Genomic DNA, 27,524 nt, shown 5'->3' on the forward strand with positions numbered 1-27,524 from the left:
TACAGGTGTGGTTTTCTGAAATCATCTGTGAGAATAGAATTTACAGGAGTTACAGCTTTCATTACTCCTGTGAGAGGTGGAAAACTGAGTTTATTTTTGGACAGCACCTGCTTTAGAAAACAAGCAGTCCCAGTGCCGAGGTGGGTGGGAGGGTAAGGGTTAGAAGGCTCATGATTTTAGAGAGGGGCTGGAAATACCTGGGTTGGGTGGGGAGGGAATAAATCCCTTCCTTTCCACACCGTCCCTCGGGAAAAGCCAGGGGCAGGTCCCTGTTTGCAGCAGCACGACCCTGCACAGGTGTGAGGTGTGGTGGGGCTGTGACGTGGTGACAAGCACCCAATGCATGACATCATTGTGCTGTGCCACTCTTGAGGGTTTCTGGTGTGTGGGAGGCATTTCCTTCACTAGAGGGATTCTCGCTGGGGCTGTGAGGAGCTCACAGAGTGGGTTGGTGCCACAACGGGCAGTGGCTGAGAACTGACGTCCCAATTATCGCAACAGGATGACGTATCTGATGACGTCAAGCGCGTTGGTGACGTCACACAGAGAGGCGGGGCTGACCTGCCCCAGCTCCACTGCGGTCCTTCGCCGCCCTCCCTTATATAGCGGGCGGGAGTTCCCGCCCCCCGCCGCGCACGATTGGCTGAGCTGCGCCAGGGGCGCACCGCGATTGGCTGACGAGGCTGTCAGTCAGCGGGCGCGCCGTGCGGAGCGCCGTGCGGCCATTGCGGCCGGGGCAGCGCAGCGGCCGGGCCGGGCCCGCTCCGACACAGGTGAGGTCTCGGGGCCGTGAGGGGCGTCCCGGGGTCAGAAGGAGGTGCAGCCGGGGCGGGGCGAGCCCTGCGGCGCGGGCAGCGGGCCCGTGGGGCGCCCCGGCTGTGCCCGCGGGCGGAGCTCCGCCCGCGGGCACAGCCGGGGCGCCCCACGGGCCCGCTGCCCGCGCCCCAGTCCGGGCCCTCCCGCCCGTCCCGGTCCCACCGGGAGGAGCCGCCTCTGCCTCGCCCCTCTCTCTCCGTGCCCGGTCTGGGCGCCCCTCCGGGCCGGGAGGGTGCAGGGCAGCGGGGCCGAGCGCTGCGGGTGCGGACAGGGCTGTGCGGAGCACAAGCAGCTCCTCTGCAGAAGTTTGGGGAAAGGCGTGGGAAAGCTGCTCTGCTCGGTTCTTGCCTGAACAGGGAAATTGCTCGCAGCAGGCGCAGGTTTGAAGTTTTTCCAGCTTTCCACCAACGGAGTGCTGAGGTGCATCCAGTGTGTGTGACAGCTGAGTGATGCTGCAACAGGTAAAGTCTTTGCTTGGTTAGTAGTAATCTGGGTTCCTTAAAGGCGAAGGTCGGTGTTTCCAAGAGCTGCAGCCACAGAGAAGCTCTAAATTCTGCTGTAATCCCTTGGCATTACTCAGCGACTGTTTTGCTACGCTTTCGATTTGTAGCGGGCTGTTCAAGGGTGTGAGTAGAGGATTAGGAGGTAAATAAATCCTTGTGAGTTGTAGTTGGACTCCTGTTGATGTACGTTCCTGTAAGTTTAAAAGAAATCCCCAGCAGTCTGGGGTGATAAGTCCTTAAAAAGGCACACCTGAACTTGAAGTGCATTTGCAAGGGTGAGTAAGAGAACTGGGGGAGATTCTCTGCACTAATGTGTATGGCTCATGTATGTCCTGATGCACCCAAGCAACTTGCAGCCCAAGTAAAAATTAGGAGTCATGGAGAGGTACTTACTGTGATGAACTGCAAAGGATGTCAGAATACATAAAATTTGTGTGTCTTGATGCCTCATTCCCTCTTTGGGTCTTGTCTAAATTTCTTATCTTGTCTAAATTGCTTATCAAGATCTCTAAATGATTTTTAAAAAGTGGCTTTGTGCAGACAAGGATCCTGAAAGGGAGGATTTCTGTGGTTCAGGATAATTTGATTTTCCCATATGTCCTTATATCTGTTATAGAAAAGTGTTTTATTAACCCTGAAGAGGTACAGCATAGTTCCTGTGTAACTAACCCGTTGATAACCTGCAAGTTGATACCCAACTTATGCAAAATCTGTGCTTTTTTGGTTCTGTCTGTAAGTCCTGTCAAAGGGAGAATCTTGACCTTCCAGCTGTGCCTTCTATTAATGAAGATTCACTGAAAATGCTCAGGGACTGTTCATCAAAAAATTTGGTACCTCAGAGTCCATAGCTTTGAAGTAGTAAAAAGGATTGGAAAAAAGAGTGTTTTTTTCCCAAGATGTGCAAGGAAAGGCTGAGAGCACCTCTGAAGGCATCGGGGTTGGTCTCTTCTCCCAGGCACTCAGCAATAGGACAAGGGGGCACGATGGGCTCGAGCTCTGCCAGGGGAAATTGAAGTTGGAGAGCAGAAAAAAATTCTTTGCAGAGAGAGTGCTCAGGCATTGGAATGGGCTGCCCAGAGAGGGGGTGGATTCCCCATCCCTGGAGGTTTTTCAACTGAGATTGGTGGTGGCATTGAGTGCCATGATCTGGTAAAGGGACTGGAGTTGGACCAAGGGTTGGACTTGATGATCTCAGAGGTCTTTTCCAACCCAATCCATTCTATGATCACTTTGGTCTCATTTTAGTGTGAGCTGACTGGAACTGCATCTGACTGCCCCTAAAATTACTGTACAGAGGATGTAATTCTCTTTCTCCTTCCCCCTGTTACTGCTGTGACAGAGACAGACAGGTGGTAGCTCACATTTTGCTTTTGCTGATCCTTTCTCCTCTGCTTTTTTATTGAGCTACTAAGGGGAAATATCAAGTAAAGTGTCTAAATTTCTGCTGGGGATGACCCAGTTTAGTATCTGCTTCTTAAAAAGCTGCATAGAAATTAGAAGGGTCTCCAGACGTTTCTTGAGAGTCTCTATTACCAGTTTGGTTTAAGCCCAGTCGTTATTAGGACTTGTAGGTTTTCCACTGATTTTATTGCAGCTTCCTTGACGTTTATTTACTGGCTTAAACCACGGAAAAGATGCTGCTCCCTCCTGGGTGCACCGAGGAAGAGACGGGTCCAAATTCTAGTTGTTGAAGCAACCAAAATTTATTTGTGTAGCTTTGTGCCCTTCTAGAGTGGGCATCTGGGTTGCTCTTGGGGTTTTTCTGTTTTGCATTGTCTCACAAATACTCTCTGGGGCCAGTGAAGAGAGAGGACGAGCTGCTCTCTCAGTAACCACACAGACACAGCTGCTCCGGGGGAAGGGGAGCTGCTCTCATTTCCTGTTTTAAGAAACTCTGCCTGTGCAAATCACTCTGGGCTGTAATGGCACTATCTGTTCATACTGAATGTGAAATTAAAATTGGGAGTATTTGTTAGAGACCTCTTCAGTTACTACTGAGGTAATTTGCTTGTAAGGTTTGGAAGAGGGATGGAAGCCCAGGAAAACTGGCTGGCTGTGCTCTCGTTACTGTGGCACTTCAGAGCTGAAGAGCTTCAGTCCATTACTGTGTTCTCTGATGTAATTACTTACCTCTAATTCATTCTTGACAGATGGATGTAATTTATTCTCTATTGTGGCAGAAAAGTCTCTTCCAAACTATGGCACAAAATAATTCTGTGGCACTGTAAGGTCACAGACTGACAGCATAGGGTGGTGTGTGTACCATGGGAGGCAGAATGTGTTGGGATAGGTCTGGATCAGGGAAGGGTTGCCTGGCAGAGGTGAGGAGGCAGAGCCCTCCTTGGAATTTCCTACTGAACTCAGTTAAAAGGGATGTTGGAGGAACTGCAGCAGCCACGAGGATTGGGGGACTGTTTTGTTTCAAACTTATTTTGCAGTTTTAATCAAGTAATTTATTAAGATGCAGTTCCTTTCTGTCCATGGATTCCATGAATTTCTGCTGTCACTTTTATCTGTGTTCTCAGTGTTTGAAAAACATAATTTTTGATTTTTTTTCTGTAATACAGAAATAAATACAGTCCTAGCACATGGTAGTAATTCTAAGTTATGGAGTAGCATTCAGGGAGTAGAGAGCTGTTGGGTTTGAGTGCTTTTGTTTGTTTTTACAGTTGTTTACTTAACTGCTTTTTGGTTTAGGGATTGGAGCAGGAACATGCATTTCTTTAAAGCTGAGAAGGCTCTAATTGCTGTCTGTCTGCAAGTACTTTTCATTAGCAGTGGTAATACAAGAAACTGAAAGAATGTTTGTTTAATGGTGTGCTGTTGAAAAATTCATATGTGTTAAAACATGTATAATAATTTTCCACCTTGTCTGCCTGAAATTAGTGAGAAATCGAACATCTGTTTCCTTTCTTTTTCTTTAAGATCTTGAAAACTTCACTGGGTCCTTGAGAGAGAAAACTACATGACACTACACCATGACTGACAGTAAATGTGATAGTCAGTTTTACAGTGTTCAAGTTGCAGATTCAACATTCACTGTACTGAAACGTTACCAGCAGTTGAAGCCCATAGGATCAGGGGCACAGGGCATTGTTTGGTGAGTAACAAATACTTCATTTAACTTTAAATAGCTCCATTTCTGAAACAAAATTTGAATGTATTCCTGGTAGAGGCACCAGGAATCAGGTACTGATGAAAAATTCTCTTGCTACAGGGTTATGGATTAAATAAATTCTAAACCAATCGCTTGCTATAATTCATGGGCAAACCTGTTTTTTTGGTTGGTTTTTAGGGAAAATTAATATTTGGGTCATAGAATCATAGAATGGATTGGGTTGGAAAAGACCTCCAGGATCATCAAGTCCAACCCTTGGTCCAACTCCAGTCCCTTTACCAGATCATGGCACTCAGAGCCACGGCCAATCTCAGTTTAGAAACCTCCAGGGATGGGGAATCCACCCCCTCTCTGGGCAGCCCATTCCAATGCCTGAGCACTCTCTCTGGAAAGATTTTTTTCTGCTCTCCCACTTCAATTTCCCCTGGCAGAGCTTGAGCCCATCGTGCCCCCTTGTCCTATTGCTGAGTGCCTGGGAGAAGAGACCAACCCCCACCTGGCCAGAACTTCCCTTCAGGCAGTTCCAGACAGTGCTGAGGTCACCTCTGAGCCTCCTCTTCTCCAGGCTGAACACCCCCAGCTCCCTCAGCCTCTCCCCACAGCACTTGTGCTCCAGTCCCTTCTCCAGCCTTGTTGCTCTTCTCTGGCCCCGCTCCAGCCCCTCAATCAGAGTCATTGTCACTCCATGGATTCCCCAGGAAGGGATGCTGTGTGAGGGGCTGGGCTGGGCTGCCCCTCCTTGGTGTCACCCAGCTTTGTGGCCACTGGCCCAGGACATGAGAGCCCATAGGCTGATCCTGAACCTTAGTCTGGTGTGGCACCAGCTACAGGTAAACACTTCCAAATGTTCCACAGACTGCAGCAATCCATTCTGCACCACTTGGTTCCAGCCCCTGTTTGGTTGGGCAAAACTTGGTAACAGCACAAATGTTGATGGATGTGGTTTTTAATTCCACGTGCAGGGGAACAAACAGAAGTACTTGGGAACTCTCTGGTATTGAACTTAATCACAGCACATGGTGGGCTGTTCGTGCTTTAAATCCAGCCTGCAGTTTGTCTTCATCTATAAAATCTGCAGGATAAGTGGGATGACTCATGGATTATGAACAACTCCTTCTGCAGCACCTGCCCATGTCTTCTTGGCCTTTTCATAACCATAATAAGTTATATATAAAAGTAGGAAAACTGCATTTTTGTGGGAGCATGCCTTTATTTTTAGATTATTTAGATACTCCTTTTGCCCTGATAATGGGTGAAAAATAAGCCAAATGAGAACACCATATTTAATTCTTCTTCAGTGGGTTGAGTGGTGAGGAGAGAGGCATCCTACATCCTGCTCATTAGTGTTTGGGGAAGATTTGGTGTGGGGCTGACATTTTCCAGGTATAAATGTCCTCAAAGTTATGCTTGTTTTTGATGGCATGCAGGAATTTAATGATTGTAATTTAGTGATTGTGAACTTTTCTCCTTTCTTTAGAAACAGTGCATTTCTAAACCAAATGACTTCAACTAAGTCTCTGCTTCAAAATGAAATTCAGGGAATAAGGTCAATGTTTTCGGAGGAACAAGGAATTATTTGATTTATTGACTTGTTTTGAAACGACTTGATTTATGACATAACAGAATGAAACATGGTGTAAATGTTCATCTTTCTGTGAAATACCTCAAGTTGAAGAAGGTGCAAAATCTTAATTTCTCCTAAAATCTCTTAGAGCACCCAAGGGATAGTAGGATGTCAAATGTAAAATACTTGGTGTAAGATAAGTCCTATCCTGCCACCTTTGGCTGGAAAATTTGTCAAGGCATTAGTGTGATGTGATGCTTTTTTATGATCCCGTGTGTAACATAAAAATAGGAAAAGTGTTTCTGCAGTTCTGGATTTCAGTTCTTTTACCAGAAATTTTTAATAACACACGTGTCACTTCAGCTAGGAGAGATCTAAATTTGCTTTTTTTTTCCCCAAAAAAAATGTTAATGGGAAGCTCCATTCATATTGCTTCTGTGAAGTTTTAGTTTTGATATTAAAATGTAGGAAAATAAGTATTTTTAAGAATACAAACTTAGGAAAAACAGCAAATGAGAGATCTAGGAAGGTGAAAAAGTAACTGTTATGTAGAGGGTATTTGTAGCTCATACTGCAATCAGGTTAGGAGAGAAATTGGATATACTTTTTCTGTTTGATATTCAAAGTACACACATATATAACTTACTGCATTTCTTTGTTCCTAAGTATTAACACATTTGAAGTCTTGTCATCTGTTTCAAACTGAATAATTAGGTACACAGTTACTCTTTTGAAGTAATTTTTATCTTTGACTTTTAGTGCCTTTTTTCCCTTCCTTGTCCTTGATTCTTCAAATTGTCTCATGACTCTGATTTTTCTGTCCCAGCAAGTTTCTCCTGCCCTGCAATGCAGGAAACCCACGGCCTTACAAATAGCCCAGCCTTGACCGTGTTGGAACTTCACTTACCGTTGCACTTGGAGAAACAGTTGGGATAAGTTTGTTACTTTTGTAAAACTACCACAAGTGCCATGGAGACCCTGTTACAACTCCCTGGGATCACAGTGGAATGGGTCTTACAGGGTGGGATACACACTGAGATCCTTCCCTGGTATCAAATAATTAAATAATTCGTAGACATACTGTCAGTCACCGAGGTGAGAATTGGGTGGACTTTGGGAAATCTGCTTTTTTAAACAGTTGCCATGATGAAAAGTCTTGAATTCAAATGAGCAAGGATGGGGAAGGAAATTTAACTTCCATCCATGATTATTTTTGTTGTGTGTTTATTTAAAATGACCTGATGTTTAGAAGTGTGGTCTTGGTGGCAATAAAGGTTATTTTCTGTCCTATTTCAATTACAAAGGGGAAAAAAAATAATGCTCACACAATTTCTTTACCAATTTTCTTTTATCACTCTGGTTTTATTTCTTCCTCTTGGATTATGTAGGTAGCAGACAGCTGTGTTTCTTCTTTTTCTTTTTCTTTTTTTAATCTCCAAAATAAGAGGTTCAGGTGGAGTTCTTCATATGTGCTCAGACTGAGCATACACCTGATTTGTCAGATCACGGAGGGATCACAGATCTCTCCACTGCTGACCTGTGATTGACACCTCATTCATGCAGACCTCCTGGTTACTCATTTGATACTAATTGCAGCTAATAATTAACACATGAAATTCATTAAACATTATAGTCATTAACATACAAAATTAATTTACATATAACGTCTTCCGGGTGAAATGAATACTGAAACATCAGTACATTCGTATTTGAGGGGAAAATAATTTCTCCAGCTGTCTGGCCAGTTGCCTTCCTCCCACTTTGGTGTTTTTATTACAGACATGAAGGCTTTAAATCTGAGAGCTATTGTAGCATTGAATAATGAGTTATGCATTTCACAGAACTCAGTTGAAATAAATGCTAGCAAGTCTTCAGTGCAGGGGGCACATTGGTTCAGACTTGGGACATGGCCTCAAGAAAACACAACATCTCATGGGTGAGCTCTGGTGCTTTTTCCAGGAGGGAAAACAGTGACTTTATGCTGATAAAATAATTTGAGTATTGTTGTCACAGGGGAGCTGTAATTTCTGTAAGAGTTCTATTGTGTGATGGTCCTTTTAGGTCTGGTGTTGTACATGTCATGATGAGGTAGGAAAGGAGCTCACAAAGAGCTTAAATGTGCCTGGAAAATATGTGAATGAGAATTCCTTCCTACCCTATGAAAGTAACATTAAATGGAAATAGAGTAATGTGGGAATCCTTATTTAAAGACTGGAACTATTTAAAGACTGGAACTCCTGAGTAGCATGTGCTGTGAATTCACACTTATTTTGCCAAATAGTCTATGGGGTAATAATGAAGATTATTCCCTCTTTAGTCTTGTTCTGCTTATACAGATTATTTAGCTTTAGATTCTTACAGCTATTAGAGCAAGTTTACTTTGACCTCAAACTGCAGAGGGAAGGAACAAGATAAAATGGAATAAAATTAATGGTAATGTTCACTTTTAAACCCCTGTATTGCTCCCTTCAATCTAAGTTTTCCATATTTCTCAATTCAATGGACTTTTTCCCCCCAAAAAAGCAGATGATGAAGGTAATTTTCTGCTGGGCACTGCAGCTTTCTGTCATTGGGAAGCATCCACACACAGGAGAGTGTTGGTGCCTCAGAAGGGATCACAGGGACATGGTAGTGACTCTCCTTTAGCAAAGAGACATTTCTACTGCAAATACTGAATGATTGTCAGTCAGCAGAAGTGTCCAAAAATATTCCAGATACACAGATCAGGCAGTTTGAATGATTCTTGATTTCAAATATGCCTAAAATATTTTTAGATCTTGCAGTTTTGAATCTGAGTCTTGAGTCAGCAAATTCAGTCTAAAGACAGAAAGGAGAGCAGGAAGACTGTTAATGAATGTCAGTGGTTTCTGTTTGACCTATTTGTGTATGTATTAAAGGATGTGTAGTTTCTAAGGGAAGTTTATTTTCTGAATTAAAATGAGATGAAGTGAGTACACACAGGTTAGTGGATATGCCTTGTCTCAATCCTTGATTTCTTCCCTCACTCCTGCCTCCCTTTTTGCCCCCTCCTCTCCCTCAGACTTCAACTTCTTTGTCTTTGAACACTTGCAGTGCTGCCTTTGATACAGTCCTTGGAATCAACGTAGCTGTGAAGAAGCTGAGTCGTCCCTTTCAGAACCAAACCCACGCCAAGAGGGCCTACAGGGAGCTCGTGCTTTTGAAATGCGTCAATCACAAAAACGTGAGTTGGAATTCGTGTTTCTCTCCCTCAGTCACTGTCAGTTGTCAGAAAAGCTCAAGATTTGCTCTCTCACTTGTTGTTAGTAACGAGAGTAATGGAAAAACAGTGAAGGAGTGGAAAGATTTGCTGTGGTAATGCAATCCTCCCTGATGTGTGGTTCAGTTTTTGGGTGAGCTCTTTGGGGTGTGAAGGGCCAGGGGGAGGAGGGTTTTGCTGCGCTGTTGGGATGTATTTGCCATCCTAGAGCTGGCCTTGCTCTGTTGCCTTTGCCCTTTCTAAGTCATCCTACAGCAAAGCCTGTTCAGCAGTGGGTTGCTTTGTGGGTTTGGCCCTTGTGACTGCACTGTAGTTAAATCATAGAATGGATTGGGTTGGAAAAGACCTCCGAGATCATCAAGTCCAACCCTTGGTCCAACTCCAGTCCCTTTACCAGATCATGGCACTCAGTGCCATGGCCAGTCTCATTCCAATGCCTGATTACTTTCTCTGGAAAGATTTTTTTTCTGATCTCCAACTTCAATTTCCCCTGGCAGAGCTTGAGCCCATCGTGCCCCCTTGTCCTATTGCTGAGTGCCTGGGAGAAGAGACCAACCCCCACCTGGCCAGAACTTCCCTTCAGGTAGTTCTAGACAGTGCTGAGGTCACCTCTGAGCCTTCTCTTCTCCAGGCTGAACACCCCCAGCTCCCTCAGCCTCTCCCCACAGCACTTGTGCTCCAGTCCCTTCTCCAGCCTCGTTGCTCTTCTCTGGCCCAGCTCCAGCCCCTCAATCTCTTTCCTGAACTGAGGGGCCCAGAACTGAACACAACACTCAAGGTGTGGCCTCACCAATACAGAGTACAGGGAAAGGGTCACTGCCCTGGGCCTGCTGACCACGCTAGTTTTGATACAGGACAGGATCCCATTTTCTGAGCTTAGGCAAGATTTTTATTAAATGCAACATTTAACTGGTGGTGTTCCAGCAGGGCAGCACTATCTGTTAAATTTATTGATAAACAAAAGTGAAATACTATGGGCAACACTTGGGAATTTTAAAATTTTTTAACCTTCTGAAATGAACCTTGATGTCAATACTTGGGTGTTCAAGTACAAGAATATAAATCTGTAGAACTGTTACATTCTGGTGTTAATATGAACCAGAAATGTGGCTGGTCACTGAGGTTGTGCAGTCAGGTTTCAGAACTTCCAGGAGTCAATTAGCCTTTCAGTGCTGATTTTTAAGTGAGCTTTTGGTGAAGCCCAGATGCAGCAGAATAAAAGCAAGGTGGTTATTAAGGATGGCAGAACAGTAATTTTAACAGTTCTGGAAATAGTACATCATAATCTAAGTTTGATGGGATGGCATGGGGCACCTCTGTGCACGTGGTGTTGGACAGCCTTGGCTAAAATTCCTTGCACAACATGTGGTTTAAAATAAGAGATTATTATTTATGAGGAAAAACTGGTTTATATTTCAGGCACTGGGGAGGGAGATAGAAAATGTTGTGTAACTTTAAGGAAAAAAGGGTGATTTTTTTTTTGCTGTCTTGGTTCCTTTGGCACACATGCTGCAGTTTGGAACTATTTCTGAATTGGCAGTTTTTCAGCATATGTGAATTAACTGCAGCCAAGTAACATTCAAATTGTATATAGTAACAGTGCTCTAGATTTTGAATAGTAACTTACACAGTAGTGGAGTTTTATGTGATTAAACCAGAGGTTTCTTCTAATGTTTGTTTTTATTTTATAGATAATTAGTTTATTGAATGTATTTACACCACAGAAGTCACTAGAAGAATTTCAGGATGTGTAAGTGCTACATTGTTTTTTAATTTTCTCTGACAAGTACTGACCTAAGCACTGGAGATGTACTTCCAGTATCCTACAGACTTTGGGAAATAAAAAAAATGGATATTTACCTTTTATTCATCTGTCTGCCATAGTTTCTTGCTTGCATGGGCATCTGGTTGGTTTCTATGGTCCTTTAGCTACTTGGATCACCTCAGGATTGTAACTTGGTCTGGATAACCTGAGAGCCTTTTTTACTGCACCAGTCACATCAGCACAGTGGTATTTTTGGATGTATTTCTTCTTTATTCAAGCTGTGTGAATTGGGCTAGGAAGGATTCATGGCCACTGGATTGGTGGGGTATTCCTGTAGGTTCCAGGGAATGTGCTGTTATGGTTTGTGAGTGGGCTCCCTTGGTAAATGAGGGTGTGTGTTTGTCTGAAGTGGGGAAGCAAAGGATACTTTAACTTGAAAATTACTCAATGATCCATAGTTTTTACTGTGCTAATCTTAATTTTCTTATTAATTTTTTAGATTAAAATACAGTCAAAGAGAGCATTTACATTGCACTCTCTGCAGTCTCTGCCTCAACTTCAGTCAATGTTAGCTTTTCATGCTGCATAATCATTCTCTGTATTACTGTTTATAAAACTGGTGGAATTTTACTATCCTGTGATAGACTATTCAACACTGGAATTAATTTTTAATGCACTATTTGAATAGATAATTTTATAGCTCTGGTCATGCATGGAGTTTTTTTATCATCTTTTTGACTCTTATGTTAGCAAAGTTATTTTAGGATTGATTTTATTAAACATTTCTTATGTTAAGGTTAAACTTCCTATGAAAAGACTTGAGTTTCCTTAATGCTTTCTTTTTTTTATGCTTTAGATATTTGGTTATGGAGCTGATGGATGCAAATTTGTGCCAGGTTATCCATATGGAATTGGATCATGAGAGAATGTCTTACCTACTTTACCAAATGCTTTGTGGCATCAAGCACCTGCACTCAGCTGGTATCATCCACAGAGTAGGTAGTAGTAGATCATTAATTAACAATATTCTTTGTGAGCACAATTGTTTATGAAACAGGGAGGAAGGGAAGGGGTTGGATAAACAGGCAGATCCACCAGAGCAGGAAGATGCAGTCGTTAGTAAAGTGAATTTTTGGTTTATGTTGCCTGTGGAAGGGGTGTGTGTCTGTGTGTGTATTATTCTCTGTGTTAATCCTTCCTTAACTGGAGTAATTTTTTGTTAGGATTTGAAACCCAGCAACATAGTAGTAAAATCAGATTGTACGCTAAAAATCCTTGATTTTGGACTGGCAAGAACAGCCTGTACTAACTTTATGATGACTCCATATGTAGTAACACGGTATTACAGAGCACCAGAGGTTATCCTTGGAATGGGATATAAGGAGAATGGTAAGTTGCTGGAGGAATGCTTTACATCTTCTGTCTTAAGTGTGTCTCTCTGGGAACATAGTAAAGGAGGAGGGAGGGCTGGTTTCCCCTGTCAAGTATTCCAATCATGGTATTGGTAACAAAAAATTACACTGCAATAATTTTGGGGAAATAATAGTTTTCTGTTCTCTGTGCCTCTCTCCATCTAACATGTGCTGCTCCCTCTCCCCTGCTATTGTTGTATCTTTTCACATGTTCACCTATTATCTTTTTGCCATTTTTTTTATTCTCCAAAAAGCTGAGACACTTGATTCTGACTGATATTAAAAAACCTCTAAAACTAAAAAGATCATTATATAAGTAATGAACCCTTTAATCAAGATGATTTTCTCTGAAGCATCTTTGACAGTGTGTCCCCTTTTGCCTCTCTGATTTTTAAAATCTGCTGCAGATCCCTTCAGAAACCACGTCCTACACTCTCTTAAATCTGCATAGCACTCAGAGAGGCTGTGTATTGTATTATTAAAATCAACACAGCTCTAATATATTGAACATGCAGCCAGCAAAAATTGTTGGCAGGTAAAAATTGTCCTTTCATTTTGGGGATTTTACCTGCTGAATTTTACAAGCACTGGACTTGTATTTAAGTAGATATTTTTGCTTTCTCACAATGGCTTGGGGATACCATGGGATTTGTATACATGTAATTTTGGCTGTGTAAAATAAGGGACCTTGATAATGAAAAAAACCCTTTATTAATGCACAAGGCATCTTGTCATACAGGAATCAAAACTTTAGTGTAGACTATTCTGATGGGGACAAAAATAAATTATCTGCAGGACTGTAGGAATACAGGGTGAGCTTACAAATAAATAACTGTGGTATTTAAAACAAATCTCTTTAATCTTTTGTCCTTGTTGCACCTAACTTGTGCTAGTGGATATCTGGTCTGTTGGGTGCATTATGGCAGAAATGGTCCTGCATAAAGTGCTGTTCCCAGGAAGAGATTGTATCCTTCTTCACAGTCACTTCACGAGTGTAAACACTGATCATGTTTCACAAAATGCTCAATTTAGGAACAGTCATTTGGTGTTGATATGATTGAAAATTCATGTGAGCAGTTTGGTTTTGCACATTGTTGTGTTTTATTGTAGATGCTTAGATGGTTTTGTTTGTTTTCCTCGCTTTTGTTCACGGTATTTCATAATTTGATCATTTCACTTTTGTTTTCAGTTGATATCTGGTCAGTTGGGTGCATCATGGGAGAATTGGTGAAAGGTTGTGTGATATTCCAAGGCACTGATCGTATCCTTCCCTAGTCATCCCTGAATCCCATCCCACTCCCAACAGAAACACAATTATTTTGATCTGTCTAAGTACAAAAGCATAAACAATATTTTCCATAATATGTTGTAATAGATCCACTGTACTGTTTGAAATTAGTGTCATTAACCAAATTGTTGGGCTTTCCATTTTATTTCCTTAGTAGACTATAATGTAATTTTCAGTGGTTGAATACATAGAATGAATATATTTTAAGAGCTTCAGCTTTTGGAGTTTAAGAAAGGATACTGTTAGGTTTGAAAAACAGAAAATATACTTAATGCTTTTTTTGCTCTTGTTCTTTGTAAATAAGTATTATAAACAAAAGCCTACAAAGTCACTTTTTACTCTGCATGGATTTTCCTTACTATTTGTTTGAAGAGTAGACTAATTTTGTTTATGAGTTTCAGTCAGATTTTTTTCTTGCTTATTACTGCTTGCTGGGCAAAGGTGTCCCTCAGGCAAGCACTGCATGAGATCTTTCTTTATTACTATTATTTAATATAAAAAGAAAAACTTTCTTTCTAGAGATTTGGGTTTTTTTCATTCTATGAAAATTTGATTTTTCTATAGGATTATTATTCTTCCATTTCTCCCTCCAATATTTTTGACCAAGATCTCATAGAATCATAGAATGGTTTAAGTTGGAAGGGACCTTAAAGATCAACTGATTTCACCCCCTGCCATGGGCAGGGACACCTTCCACTGTCCCAGGTTGTTCCAAGCTTTGTCCAACCTGGCCTTGGACACTCCCAGGGCTGAGGCAGCCACAGCTTCTCTGGCCAACCTGTCTTGAAAAATTCTGCTTTCTTCTACAACAGTAATTGTAGAAAATTTTACTGTATTAATAACAAACAAAACCTTCATATATTTATTTTATTTATATTTATATTTATATTTTTGTATATATTGTAGGCCTTAGAGGTTGGAAATCTCAGTAATACTTCACTGGATCACACAAAAGTTTCTACACTGTAGTAAGTGAAGAGAAGTGATAATTTATGAAGATCTTCTCTTAAGATTTTGATTATATGTTAAAACATTTATCTAGAAACAAAATCTAAAACATTTGACTCGTTATCAAGTTCCAATTGTAAAAATGGAAGGAAAATCAATTTTGTCATTTAATCTTTTACAAAGCAGTGATGTTGTAGGACCAAACATTCAAAATTGATCAGTCAATAAATAGAATCCAGCCAATGTAATCAAACCATAGTTGTGGCTGTGGGTCATAAGTAGCTCCTTGTGCTCCAGGTTTTTGAAGGAAGTGTAATATTTTTGTTCATCAGAAAGAGCAGTTGAGTCCATCCCTAAAAATATGAACCTGTTCAGAGATAGCCACATACCTTACAGAGGAGGATTTTCAGTTTTAATCCTAAATTTCATGACACTAATCTTCAGCAGTTGATCATGCATTATTTAGTAGTACAAACAATTAATTGTTAAATAAGTCCTTTTTTTTCTACCTTTCTTCCTTTCTATACTTATTATTTTACCTTTTGAAGCCTTCAGACCAACCTAACACAATTCTTCATGTATGTTTTGTGTCTTTCACCTGCATGTTGTTAGCATGAGCTGTTTGGATTTGTTCATGAATAAATGCAGGAAATTTTGTCCATACTTGTTGAATATGCAAATTACCCCCTGTGATTCTCTTGGGGTCACTGAAGATTCACCAGTCTATGTTTCAAGGGATCTCTCCCCCTGGTATGGAAATGCTTAGCTGTGCTTACAGAGATTTTTGCTTGTTCTAAGAGTTTCAGTTTTCTTTAATGTGAAATTGAGATCAGCTCAGTTGGTTAAAACTTGGTTCTAATAACACCAAGGTCATGGGTTCAATCCCCTGGGTGGGCCATTGACTTAAGAGTTGGACTCGATGGTCCTTGTGGGTCCCTTCCAACTCAGAATAGTCTGTGATTCTGTGAAATCTTGACAAATGTTTATGTTGGTGAAGCTTTGGGGAATTTCGTTTGGTTAAATTTAAAAACAGGCAGCATGGATACCTGGGGGGTAATGGAAAATAATGGAAAAATGTGGCAGCACCAGAGTGTTTTTAATGCTCTTGCTGCCCTCATGGTGAAGGACACTGATTAATTGCCTGACTGCTGAAAAAAGCATGAGGGTATTCATAATTCCTTGGGAAAAGTCAGGCTTTAGTGGGATTGTTATAAGGGCTCTGCTTCCAACTTCTCTTCCTCCAGAACCCAACTGAGACATTATTTTTGCCAGTTTTCCCCTTTGAAGTGGGATAGGGCATTAAGTTTTCTGCCCTCCCCCTAGTTCCCTGAGACCTCAGTAGGCTGGACTCTGATTTAATTCCCTGACTGACCAGGCTGCTGTTACTCAAAGGAAAAGCATCTTCTTGAATGTAGATTGGTGGAGATCTCACAGAAATCAGTTTCTCAGCCAGGAACAAAATTTCCTGATGTATGTCCATTTTCTCTTTGTCTGTGCTTTGTTTTAGCATGACAGATAACAATATTCACTTCTTAATTTTGATTTTAATAACAGCTTTTCCATTGGAACCATTCAATAAGCAAATAAAATTTTCAATCTTTGTATCAGAAGTCCAAAGTCTCAGCATGAAGCAGTGACTGTGCATATATTTCTAGTTGTATTTGTGGCACACTAACTGAGATGAAAGCACCTCAGTATTTATTAAATACATCTTAATTCAAAGTGCAGCATATTTGTGGTTTTGTTGCATAGTCTGTCTGTGGGAATGGATAGGTTGAAGTGCTAGATTGTGAATTTAGCCATGATGGACAGGCTCTGCTGGAATTGCACATTCAATTTATCAGGAAAAACTATAAAGTGTAAAAAAAGAACCTGCTGAAAACCTGCATGAATCTGGATTTGTTGTTCAGAGCTCCTCTGAACCTTTTCTGCAGTTGAAAAAAAAGAAACAACCCCCCCCCCCAAGAAAAAAACCCCAACCCCTCACCAAAAAAACCCAAACCAAAAAGCACCACCAAATAAAGACCCCACCAAACCAAAACAACCCAACCAAGCAAAAAAGACCCCCAACCATCCAACCAGTGCCCCCCCACCCACAAATGCTAAACCCAAAGCTTAATTTCCTTAGGATACAGGCACTAAATTCCTTACTTTGGATGGGATGTATTTGTGCTTCAGGGTTTTTTGTGTATTTTTCTCTACCTTCAAGAATCTTCGCTGTTCTTGGTGTTATGTGGCACTTCAGAAGATTCCACAGCAGCTTTTCTTTTGTGTCCTTAGAGTTGGTTTGCAATGGATACAATTGCCAAATAAAGCTGCTTTTGGACTCCAAATAAGTATTGCTTTCAATACTAACCAATGATAATAATTAGGAAGAGAGCCCAAGCCCAATGCAGCACTTGCAGCCTGTCCTTCAGATTACAAAATCTGACCCTTATTTTTGTGTCAGTGAAGCTTTTTGCATGGCAGCTCAGGGTGCTGCTGGTGCCAGAATGAAGTTCATAATTGTGTCCTTTGTTCAAGTTTTCACTAACTTTTCAGATTTTGTAAGTGGTGTTTTTGTGTAGTGTGGACTTCAAATTCTTCAGCTGATTTTCCTAAAGATCTGGTGCAGATATTGATCAATGGAATAAAGTTATTGAACAATTAGGAACACCATCAGCAGACTTCATGAAGAAACTGCAGCCTACAGTGAGGAATTATGTAGAGAACAGGCCAAAATATCCTGGTATTAAATTTGAAGAGCTTTTCCCAGACTGGATATTTCCATCAGAATCTGATCGTGACAAATTAAAAAGTAAGGCGAGTTTTTTCTCTCTCTTTTTTTTTTTAATGATGTTAATTTAAAATGTCTGCAGTACACTTAATTTAAAAACCTCTTATAAAATGTTTGTTGCAACAGGTGTCAACATTAGAAGCTGCATATCTTCTGTTTCTTTCACTTATGTTAAGCTCTGGCATCTTGGTAATCTCTGCTAAATACAGACTATTTCCCCATCTCCAGGATTCTGTTTAATTCTCTTCATTGAATAATGTCTGTCACTAAATGTTTTCTGAAAGTAATACTTGTTATGGAGGTTATTGGTAATTATCTTTCTCTAGCTGATGTGTACCTATAACTCATTTTGGCTATACTTTGACTTTAGATAATTACTGAGAAATTGAAAACAGAAAACTCACCTTAGTGTATTCTCTAGACCAGAAGTGAAATCTGTTCCTGTGCATGTCCTTTGTCTCCAATATTCATTTCCTGTGTCAGAAGTTAAACTGTGCAGCTCTTTCACATGTGTCTTCTTTTCACCTTTATTTTCTAGCCAGCCAAGCCAGAGATTTATTGTCAAAAATGCTGGTAGTAGATCCAGACAAGAGAATTTCTGTAGATGAAGCCTTACGTCATCCTTATATTACTGTCTGGTATGATCCAGCTGAAGCAGAAGCTGTAAGTTTGCAATTAAAATAGATTTTTAAGATAATAACTTAAAAAAATATCTTTCATTTTAGTCAAGAGCGTTCTTTGAACTCGTTCATTGGCTCACAGAAGTCACACATAAAGCCTTCAATCCACATTAGGGGCAGAGCCACCTGAAGAACAGCAGCTGGTTGGGAGCTGGTAGAATTTGGAAAGTGGTTTTTGGTAGTTCCTTGTACTTTATAGAAAGTTTGTTGGTGGCAATCCAGGGCTTTTTGCAACAGGGACTTGCTCTAAGGGCCCCCATAAAGCCTTGCAGTGAATTTAATTTGAGTTGATGCTTTTAAACAGCCTTTCAATGGGAGGCAGGACTTAAAAGCAAATTCTGGAGTTGTAAAATGAGTGTCATTGAGGTATGGGAAATAAACTGCCAACAATGAAGGTAACAATATGCTGAAAAAGTTGTCGTTTTTTGATATTTTGGTTGTGATTTGCTGTGTTAACCTGATGTACTAGACACAATATAGACTTTTTTCCTTTCTTTGTAGCCTCCACCTCAAATCTATGATGCACAATTGGAAGAAAGAGAACATGCAATTGAAGAATGGAAAGGTAAGAAGTGAGCATGGGAAATCACATTTATTGTAATCTCCTCTGCCATGGTGTGGCTCACAGTAGACACGTGCTGGATTGTGTAACTGAGTGGAATCCACTGTTCCAAATAAGCAGCACTGCCAGAGGCAACAGGAAAAGAAATCAATACTGGAATCATGTTCTGTGTGGTGTGAATACACAGGTGTATATGTGTTCTATATACATGTAACACTTTGAAGTCTGTTCAACAAAAGGCTGCATTTTCTTTTTTAATCCTTCCCTTTTTGTTATTCTTAAGTGTCTGTAATCTATATAGTTTGCTCCTTGACAGGGAGTTCTCTGAAAAAGAAACATTCCTCTTCTCAGTGTGCAGCATTTAAGCCATATCTCATGTCAATATTTACTAGTTCATTTGTTCTGGAAGTCTTAAACAGCAGGATGGTTCTTTGGTGTGGGGCTTTTTTCCCTCTCGTTGCTTATTTATTGACCAAATAAATTAAACTGTTGATTTAACCAAAAGAATAAACAGCACTGTGACATTGAAATCAATTCCACCTTACAGTTTTAGTCAAAAACATTAAATGGTGAGGCAGTTCAAATTTTAAACATGTGCCATCACAAGACCAGGGGTTACAGACATCCTTGCTGACTCCTTTGAAAGCTGCTTAGTTTTGTAAAACAACTTTATGGATTTCAGATATTGATTCTGGCTTATATAGACATATATTACCTTTAGGGCCTGCACAGGTAGGTACAGTTCAAATTATCTTTGATTACTGCAAGGTGGAACATTAAATGGATCAGCTAAATCTGACTGAATCCATTTGTAAACATTGTTACTCAGAATACAAGAGGTCTTTATTTAAATATTGTTACTCAATTACATTAAGACTCTGGGTGCATACAAAGCTCCTGTGATTTAAGTTACAGCTCTGATTTTTTGTTATTTTTGCTTAGGTTCCTGTATCCTAAGTTGTCCTTGATTAGTAAATAAGGGGTTTAGTGCAATATTTTAACTGTTTAACCCACTTCAAAATCTGCAGACTTTCCTCAGTACATCCATGGAGATGTTTGTGTATGGCTTTGTTACCAAAGTGAAATAGCCATGGGAGTTTTACATAAAGTCAGATTTTTAAATCCAAATCTGATTTTTTATTTTTTATAGTTAATATTAGTGCATTGTAGGTATAAATAACGTTTTGGGGTGGGATGTTTGTTGTTTACAAATGGATAGCTATTTATATAATATGTTGATTTTGGTACACTCCTAATGTCACTCTGGGATGTCTGAGAACATCTGTAGAATTCTCCTACAATTGCTGAAGCCTTAAAAAAAACAGAGGGAAAATAAATATCTCTACAGTTGTACTTCCAGACTGACCCTTAACCCTTTTCTTGTATCTTGATACTTATGTGAATTGTACACAAGTCCTGTGTGTTCTTACAGTGTTTTTTCTGTCACCTCTCTCTCTCCTCCCACCCTTCTCCCCTAAGAATTAATATACAAAGAAGTTATGGATTGGGAAGAAAGGAGCAAGAATGGTGTGGTAAAAGATCAGCCTTCAGGTTAGTCATTGTTTCAGTAGTTCTCCTGTCCCTGTCACACACAGTGCTGCTCTGTGGCACTGCTGAGGGAGGAAATCCTGAATAACAATCCAGGTAGGCAAGATTCAGCTGTTCAGGACTCTTGGGGCTGATTTGCCTCTGGAGATCTATATGCTCTGGTTTTCAATTGTTATGAACTTGTAGGAAAACTTCAGTGGTTTTGTGTGTCCTGTTCCCTGAGCTGCCTTTCCCTCAAAGGGCTCAGTCCTTAAATGAAATAGTGGGTACCAAGATATCACCTGGTGCAGAGGTAACTTTAGAACATTTCATAGTGCAAAGTATTTATGCCCATGATTGAATCCTTGATGTTTTCTGCTGTTCTCATAGCTCAGTAATTAGAGTATTGTACTGCCTTTAATAACTATTTGATTTCTTGACACTCAGGTCACTGTTCACACTACACATTGTTAGTTTTTTCTCCTCCCACAGAGAGGGATTAAAAAATCTCTTAAGGGTCAGCTCAGCTTGAGTGCTGGGGACCTTAGTGCTTGTGTTCCCACTGTTTATTGATGTCCTGCTTTTCTGAGGATTTCTGTGGGGGAAGTGCTGCTCGGAGCCAGCAGGGTGGTCATTTGTGTCTGCAATATTGTCTTGCCTCAGATTTTATTCTGTTTGGTTTTCTTAGCACAGATGCAGCAGTGAATAGCAACACCAGTCCTTCCCAGTCATCATCTATCAATGACATTTCATCCATGTCAACAGAGCAAACCTTGGCCTCAGACACAGACAGCAGCCTGGATGCCTTGACAGGACCTCTGGAAGGATGTCGATGATCAGCTGAGACTGCAGACCTGACTTGGGAAAACAGCTCTTGTTTCCATTGGGCCTGATTTGCTTGTGAGTTAATGGAACCAAGTAGAAAAACTCCATGTTCTGCATGTTCTGCTAAAGTGATGCCTGTTTTTTTTACTCAGTTGTTATGAAATTGCCTGCTTAATGTTGTAGAATGAAAGCAAATCAATGTCTAAAGAACAAAAGAAATTGAATTTAGACACTACTGTAGGCTTTTCTTTGTTTCAGCCTATTTCAGGTGAGCAGTTACAACAGGCTTTTAGCCAATAACTCCTCTTCAGTGGGTTCATCAATCTGCAGTCCCCACTGGCAGGCTTCTGTGGCACAGTGGTTGTTTACATTTTAGTACAGTATTGCTCATTAATAGGTTTTTGAATGTATAATCTCTATGAAGTCTTTTGTGTGACTGTGGCAGTTTGCTTTATTTAACTGGAGTGTTGTATGTAAGTGTGAGATCACACACTGAACACTCTCAGTGCTATCTCTAAAGGGCACTTACTCTTCCACATAGCACTTTTTTTTTATTGAGCCCTTTCTATCTTCACTTTCCAACAGCTCTATCTTCTTGTTGAAGTGATAAATGTGAAGTTTAAAGACTATTGCCATTACTTTGTATTCACCTATGAGTGTGTGTCTCATAACTTTTTCAGTTTTTTGATGTGGATGGGAGATAGAGTGGCTTAAATAAATCTGGAGGAAGGATGAGTGACTTTTCTGTAAAGCAGTGCCTGTTTAGAAGAGGAGAGTGTGCTAAAATGTTGTGATACTGGTCCTTTAACAAACATGAACAGAGAAGGAAATTATACCTGTGATGCTGTTCATTCACTGCAAACTCTGATAAAAGGAGAGATGAATTGGAGAGACTTGCAGCCTCAAAAAGCTGCATAAATATTTTCCATTTTCTTAATGGGTCTGCTCTATCGAGTAGTTAAAAGAAATAAAAATATCATAGTTTTGAGTCACTCATAAGTTAAGTATTTCGTTAAGAGAGCTCAGCTCTATTCTTGCCTTAGGAAAACCTCTCTCTTTGTACTGGGGAAGGAAATCATATTTAATACATATTTTCTAAATACAGTGTCAGAGAAGAGGAGGAGGTTATTTTCTGTTTCAGTTCAGACTAATCAATACAGTTTCCAGAATCAGATAATACAGACATTGCTGTTACGTTGCACAGTCTGTTGGGTTAGTAGATGTGTTTGCAGCAGAGCAGGACCCAAATTACTTCATGACACACCTGGGAGGTTGTGCCCATTCCCTTTGGAGTGCACAGGAGTGACATTTCCCTGAAGGGTCTCGTGTGTGACTAAACTGTAGAGCTGAAAGAGTAATAGAGATGGACAGGATGAGGTAAAATACCACTTTCTTAAAGGCACTATGTTTAGCTGTTGATCCAGATACTCTTGACTTGAATATATAAATAGAACTTTTAAAATATTCTGGCCCAGACAGCCACTGCATTACTGACATATTTCTCTTGTAAAAGAAAATTATCCATTGTTTCTGACCTTTTGATTAGGAAAGCAGCACTTTCTCCTTATGCAAATGTTGCTTTTATATTCAAATTCTACCCCTTTTTCATAGCTTAATTTTCTGTAGCAAAAAGATTAAGGTTTTACTGTCCCAGAAAGTTAAAAGAAATAAAAAATAGCAAAGTGGTTAATGCAGAATAGTCATCTGGAATCTCCAATTTTTTAAATTCTACTTAATTGAATTTCAGGATATTGGGGCTTGGATTTTTTCTTATTGTTTGGTTTTAAACCCATGGATAACTTAATTTTATCTTTGGAAACTGACAATATATGTGAAATATTTTTAGTGCATTTTTGTCACTGGAAAAACATTTTAAAATGCCTAGTTACCATATAGCACAAGGGTACAAGTTGTGTTCTTTTGCATTTTTTTTTAGTCCATGTTATTTGTGTAAGTTAAAATTACTGAAGACACCTGTTCACAATGAACACGAGTGATTCACTGTGGAACTCACCTACTGGATTTTATTTTTCAACACTTAAAGATTTTTCAGCTGAAGTTGCACTGTCACTGTGCTGTGTTCATTTTAAGTTACAGCTTCAGAAGACTTAACAAAGGTTTGTTTCTTTTTCCCTGTGGGTTTGGATGTTCACAGAGTTGAATTTTTCCTGTTGGACTTGGGCTGCTCAGAGCAACGCAGTGTTGGACCAGCTGACCTCCAGGTCTCTTCCAACCTAAATTATTCTGTGATTCAAATTGTCTTTTAATGTTTTTAACACAACTGGCCTATCTCCACAATTTAAACTGCTGTCTGACCTTCTCCTGGTACACACTGTTAGCTTGAATATGCACTCTTGGAACAAAAACACCAAACAACCCTGAGTTTAGTTGTAAATCCTGTTACGGGAAAAGCTGTCTCATACCTTATTTTTTTGATGTCTTCTTGCTGTGACATCCATTGAAGCTTTAGAATTTCACAGGATGCCTTTGGAGCATGCACAAAGTGTCTGTGAATATTGTGGATTTTGATTGCAGTTTAATTCAGCACCACATTGCAAATGCACATTGATGTGCAAAGGGCACACCTGCAGCTGATGCCACACCAAGCCATGCAGAGCAGGTGCAGGATTCAGTTCCAGACTATTCCAGGGCTCTGAATGCCCTGCAAGCCACTCCTGTGCAGGCTCTGAATGCCCTGCAAGCAGCTCCTGTGCATATCCCTGTTCTCCTGCCTGCAGAGGAAATCCAGGGCCGTGGCTGTGGAATGGTTGGCAGTACCATGAGAATCCTCATGATGGAAAGCAAAATGCAGTGTTAGCTCAGTTGGTTCAAACTTGGTTGTAATAACACCAAGGTCATGGGTTCAATCCCCTGTGTGGGCCATTGACTTAAGAGTTGGACTCGATGATCCTGGTGGGTCCTTCCAACTCAGAATAGTCTGGGATTCTGTAACTTGACAGGGGGTTAAAAATTGAGACAGTTTGGTGTGCAATATAGTCACTTGTATTCCTAATACTAAAATCGTGTATGTAAAGTGATGCAATTGACCATTTTTTTGCACTTTGGCATTTATAAATATTTATATGTATTTAAGGATGAAGAATATGTGTATGTATACATATATATTAAGAAAACTGCTCAGTTTTGTAAACATGAATGTTGCTTTCTTTTGGGAGACTTTGTATAGTGTTAACACTACTGCAGTACACAATTTATGAAATATGACTAAAATAAGTGGTGGTCAACATAGGTACAATCTGTAATCTTAACTGCTCACCTGAAAAAGAGAGGGATCTGTGGCTATCAATCAGAGTTTTTACCAGAAACATGTTAAATATATGAACACTGAGTAGCTGAATGGCATTGCAGAAATGGAGTATGTTTTTAACAGCTCATTTCGTCTGTGCTCATATCATTTTTCCTCAAAAAAAACTTAAAAAAGGGAAGTTTGGTGTTTCACAGTCTGGGTAAGCAGCCTGGAAGTGCTTTGAGGAAATACTGTGATATGACAAGTGTAGGGTTTTCTGGAAAAAGACAAGAAATGAATGTCAAAATTAAGGCTTTGTCTGCATGGGTCATACAAACTGAACTAGTCTAAGGGCTGGAAATTACTGTTTGCAAACAGCCTCAGAAGTTTTGTAATGTTTCCAGCAAGGGTTTGCATTTTCTTGTCAAAATAGTGCAAAACTCAACCTTAGCTAGAAACTAACTGGTTGGTTGGTGAGTTTCTCAAGCTGTTGGAAACCAGAGGGCTCTTGACTTTTTTTACATCCTAACAGAGCATACATATTTATTCAAAATTAATTAAAAGAAAAAAAGTGATTCCATATGTTTAATTTTTCGTTCTCAAAGGAGGGACTTTAAATGCGAAGTCGGTTTCCTTAAATTGATAATTTTTTATGAATGAAGTGGGATTTAGCCATTTAATGGCAGCTGACACAGAGTCTCCAGGGGCTGGGTGGGTGACCCTGGTGTTGTCAAAGGGCCACTCTAGCTGGGGGGGGGGTCAGGTTGGAGTGCAGACAAAGCTTTATGATCACGGAGTGCAGGTTCAGTCTTGCAGCAAATACAGTGTGGGGGGAAATGCTGACCAGCATATTCTACATCTGGCATATGGATTCTATCAGGGCTTGATGCTAAACCAAGTGATGCCATTTACTGGGAACCAAATTCTTTCCTGGGCTGTGCATTGTGTAATTCCTGCTCAAAACTGGGTTTGATCCAGAGGCATTTGCACCCAGATGCAGAATTTGGACTTGAGTTTCTATGGATGAATCTAATGATTTCTTTGCTTTTCCAGAGTGTCTTTGAGTACTTTTTTGACTATTTTTTTAACTTGTTGAAATATGACAGAAAAAGTGTATTCTGTCTCATTATTTTACATTTTTTAGTTTGTCTATTACATGAGTGATAATAATGTTCTCAAAGCTTATTACACAACTTATCAAGTGAGTTTTATCTTTTGCCCACTCTGCATGCTAAAAATGTCTGGAGCTAAACTAATGTTTTAAGTAAACCATCTTTTCTCATATTAGTTTTGGGGGAAAGTGGAGAGATAACCATTGTTTGTTTGTGTTCTATAAAATGTCTATTTTTGTAGCGAAAGTTTCAGTTGTTGGATTTCAATCCCACAGTGTTGCTTTGTGGATATAAATTTGCCTGGGTCCTCTATTTCAAACAGAATGTGTATAACAAGTCCAGTATCAAATTAAACTAATAAAATGCAATTTGTTATTGAAAACATGGCAAATCATTTTGGTCCAAGAATTCAAAACACAATAGAGAAAATACATGTAAGTGTTTAAGTTTATTCCTTGCTGCTGCTGCTTGTTTTTTTGAAAAGGTGCTTGCAGTTTTGCACAAAAGAAATCAACTTTATGAATTGCTGAGTTTGAAGCACTTTAGGATTCTCCTAAATACAACCAGGATATGGTGTTAAAAAGGAATGACATAACATGTTTAATGTGTTTAAATTTTGGTTGCAGTCTTTGCTTTTCTGGTAGGTTTGATCAGGATGTTTCTTTAAACCTGTTTTCAGAGATTGGAGAAATAATCCCAAGAGATCATTTGAGAAATGCCCCATGACTGGGTGATTGATTAGCAGTGTGACTACCTGACCATCTGTTAGATAAAGATGTACAGACACGAAGAGCATTTGATGTTTGTTGCTGATCACAGAGCTCCTCAATGCCCATGAGCATTTGCTGTTGTCTTGTCTTCTGATGGGGAAAAACTTCTTTTCAAAACCCAAGTGTGTCATGAGCTTTTCTATGAATTCAGATGCTTAAATTGGTGCTAATTTTTTAAAAGAAAATGTAACAGATGGTTAGCAGTGTATTTGTCTGTTTTTGATACCTATATTTTCTTAACTATTGGCAAGCCAAACTTTATAAAATGACTCCCTTCCTTTTTCAGCTTCTTCAGCTTCCCAGATTTTCCTAAAGAGAAATGTTTAATCTTTTATGGTAGCTACTGCTTCTTTGGAGCTGTTGCTTTCAGGTGTTTTATACACTAATAAAATGAACACAATTAGAACAGACAGAATACCAAACCATCCCTTTCTTTAAATCACATGCTGTGGTTCCCCAGGTGGTTTTAGCAGTTGAGAGTGATCAAGATGCCTAATTAAGACCAGCCAGAGACACCTGTGTGCAGTTAACTCAGTGCAGGGAAGCCTTACCTGGTTTAAAGGTAATTTATAAAGATTGTACAAATCTTCATCTATTTTAAAGAGGGAATAACAAGTAGAAGTCATTAACTGTTTTTGTACAAGTTAGAATGTTAATTCCAGAGAATATTTTCTTTAGTGTACGCAGAACACGTGTTATTAAAGAGTACAATAGGCTCAATGAGTGATTTATTATGAAATCAAGTTTTATCCAATGAATCAAAATAACTCCCCTCCAAAATTTAGTGCTTTGAGAATTTCTTTTGAAATGCCTTCAAGTTTAACTCCCCTCAGAATCCTTTGTTGCTTTCATCCTCTTTCCCACCTTATGTTTACCAAATGTCACAAAAAGTAGCATCAAGCCCTATTCCTATTCCTTGTTACAGTGTTCTGATTTTATGGCCTTAATCTGAGTTACAGTGTGGGATATAATTTCAGAAGAAAAATGTGCTTTGAAGTCTAATTCTATAGATACATGTGGCCTCTTCTGCCTATGAAATTAGGCTTTGATTGTCATATCTCATTCTCGATGCTTGTGCAATAGGAACATGTTCCTCTCCGTGCAGTGGCTCTTCTGTCTGATGCTGGACTTTGTTTTTTAGGATGACTAGACAGTTTTTAGGTATTTTTTTTTATGGACAGCAGTCATGCTTCCTTAGTTTTTTGGACTGATACTCTTTAGGAAACTAGAATTTCATAAGGAAAACTGTCAATAACTAGTTCTGTAGTTCTAGTTAAAGAGTTTGTTTTGTTTTTTTTTCTTTTCAAAAATCTTATCATAAACCAGTACTAAAGCCACTGTAAAATTACAAATAAATATGTATACCTAAAAGA

At 39.9% G+C, this 27,524-nt stretch overlaps 1 protein-coding gene across 4 annotated transcripts; it reads left to right on the forward strand.

The window, feature by feature from the left end:
- The first annotated feature begins 686 nt into the window (after positions 1 to 686).
- Positions 687 to 27,524, forward strand: MAPK9 (mitogen-activated protein kinase 9). 4 transcript variants are annotated; one of them, XM_071570539.1, is made up of 12 exons: positions 687 to 773; positions 4,245 to 4,419; positions 9,074 to 9,203; positions 10,931 to 10,989; positions 11,861 to 11,999; positions 12,228 to 12,393; positions 13,310 to 13,381; positions 17,267 to 17,449; positions 17,967 to 18,091; positions 18,610 to 18,673; positions 20,150 to 20,221; positions 20,891 to 27,524. In XM_071570539.1, the coding sequence occupies exons 2-12, from the start codon at positions 4,298 to 4,300 to the stop codon at positions 21,031 to 21,033; spliced, it is 1,275 nt and encodes a 424-aa protein (XP_071426640.1). In that variant the 5' UTR covers positions 687 to 773; positions 4,245 to 4,297; the 3' UTR covers positions 21,034 to 27,524. The 4 variants fall into 4 exon arrangements, with proteins under 4 accessions (XP_071426640.1, XP_071426638.1, XP_071426641.1 ...); XM_071570537.1 differs by lacking the exon at positions 13,310 to 13,381 and adding an exon at positions 13,606 to 13,677; XM_071570540.1 differs by lacking the exon at positions 13,310 to 13,381 and adding an exon at positions 13,606 to 13,677 and having other exon boundaries at positions 20,886 to 20,989.

Source organism: Pithys albifrons, chromosome 15, assembly GCF_047495875.1.
Source record: "Pithys albifrons albifrons isolate INPA30051 chromosome 15, PitAlb_v1, whole genome shotgun sequence".
Taxonomy (NCBI): Eukaryota; Metazoa; Chordata; class Aves; order Passeriformes; family Thamnophilidae; genus Pithys; species Pithys albifrons.

Bases quoted from the DNA above. Each gene is read 5' to 3' on its own strand.
- MAPK9 (XM_071570539.1), top strand. From the start codon at position 4,298: ATGACTGACAGTAAATGTGATAGTCAGTTTTACAGTGTTCAAGTTGCA. The intron at 12,394-13,309 runs GTAAGTTGCTGG...AACTTGTGCTAG, and splicing joins AATGGGATATAAGGAGAATG to TGGATATCTGGTCTGTTGGG. The intron at 13,382-17,266 runs GTATCCTTCTTC...GATCTGGTGCAG, and splicing joins GCTGTTCCCAGGAAGAGATT to ATATTGATCAATGGAATAAA.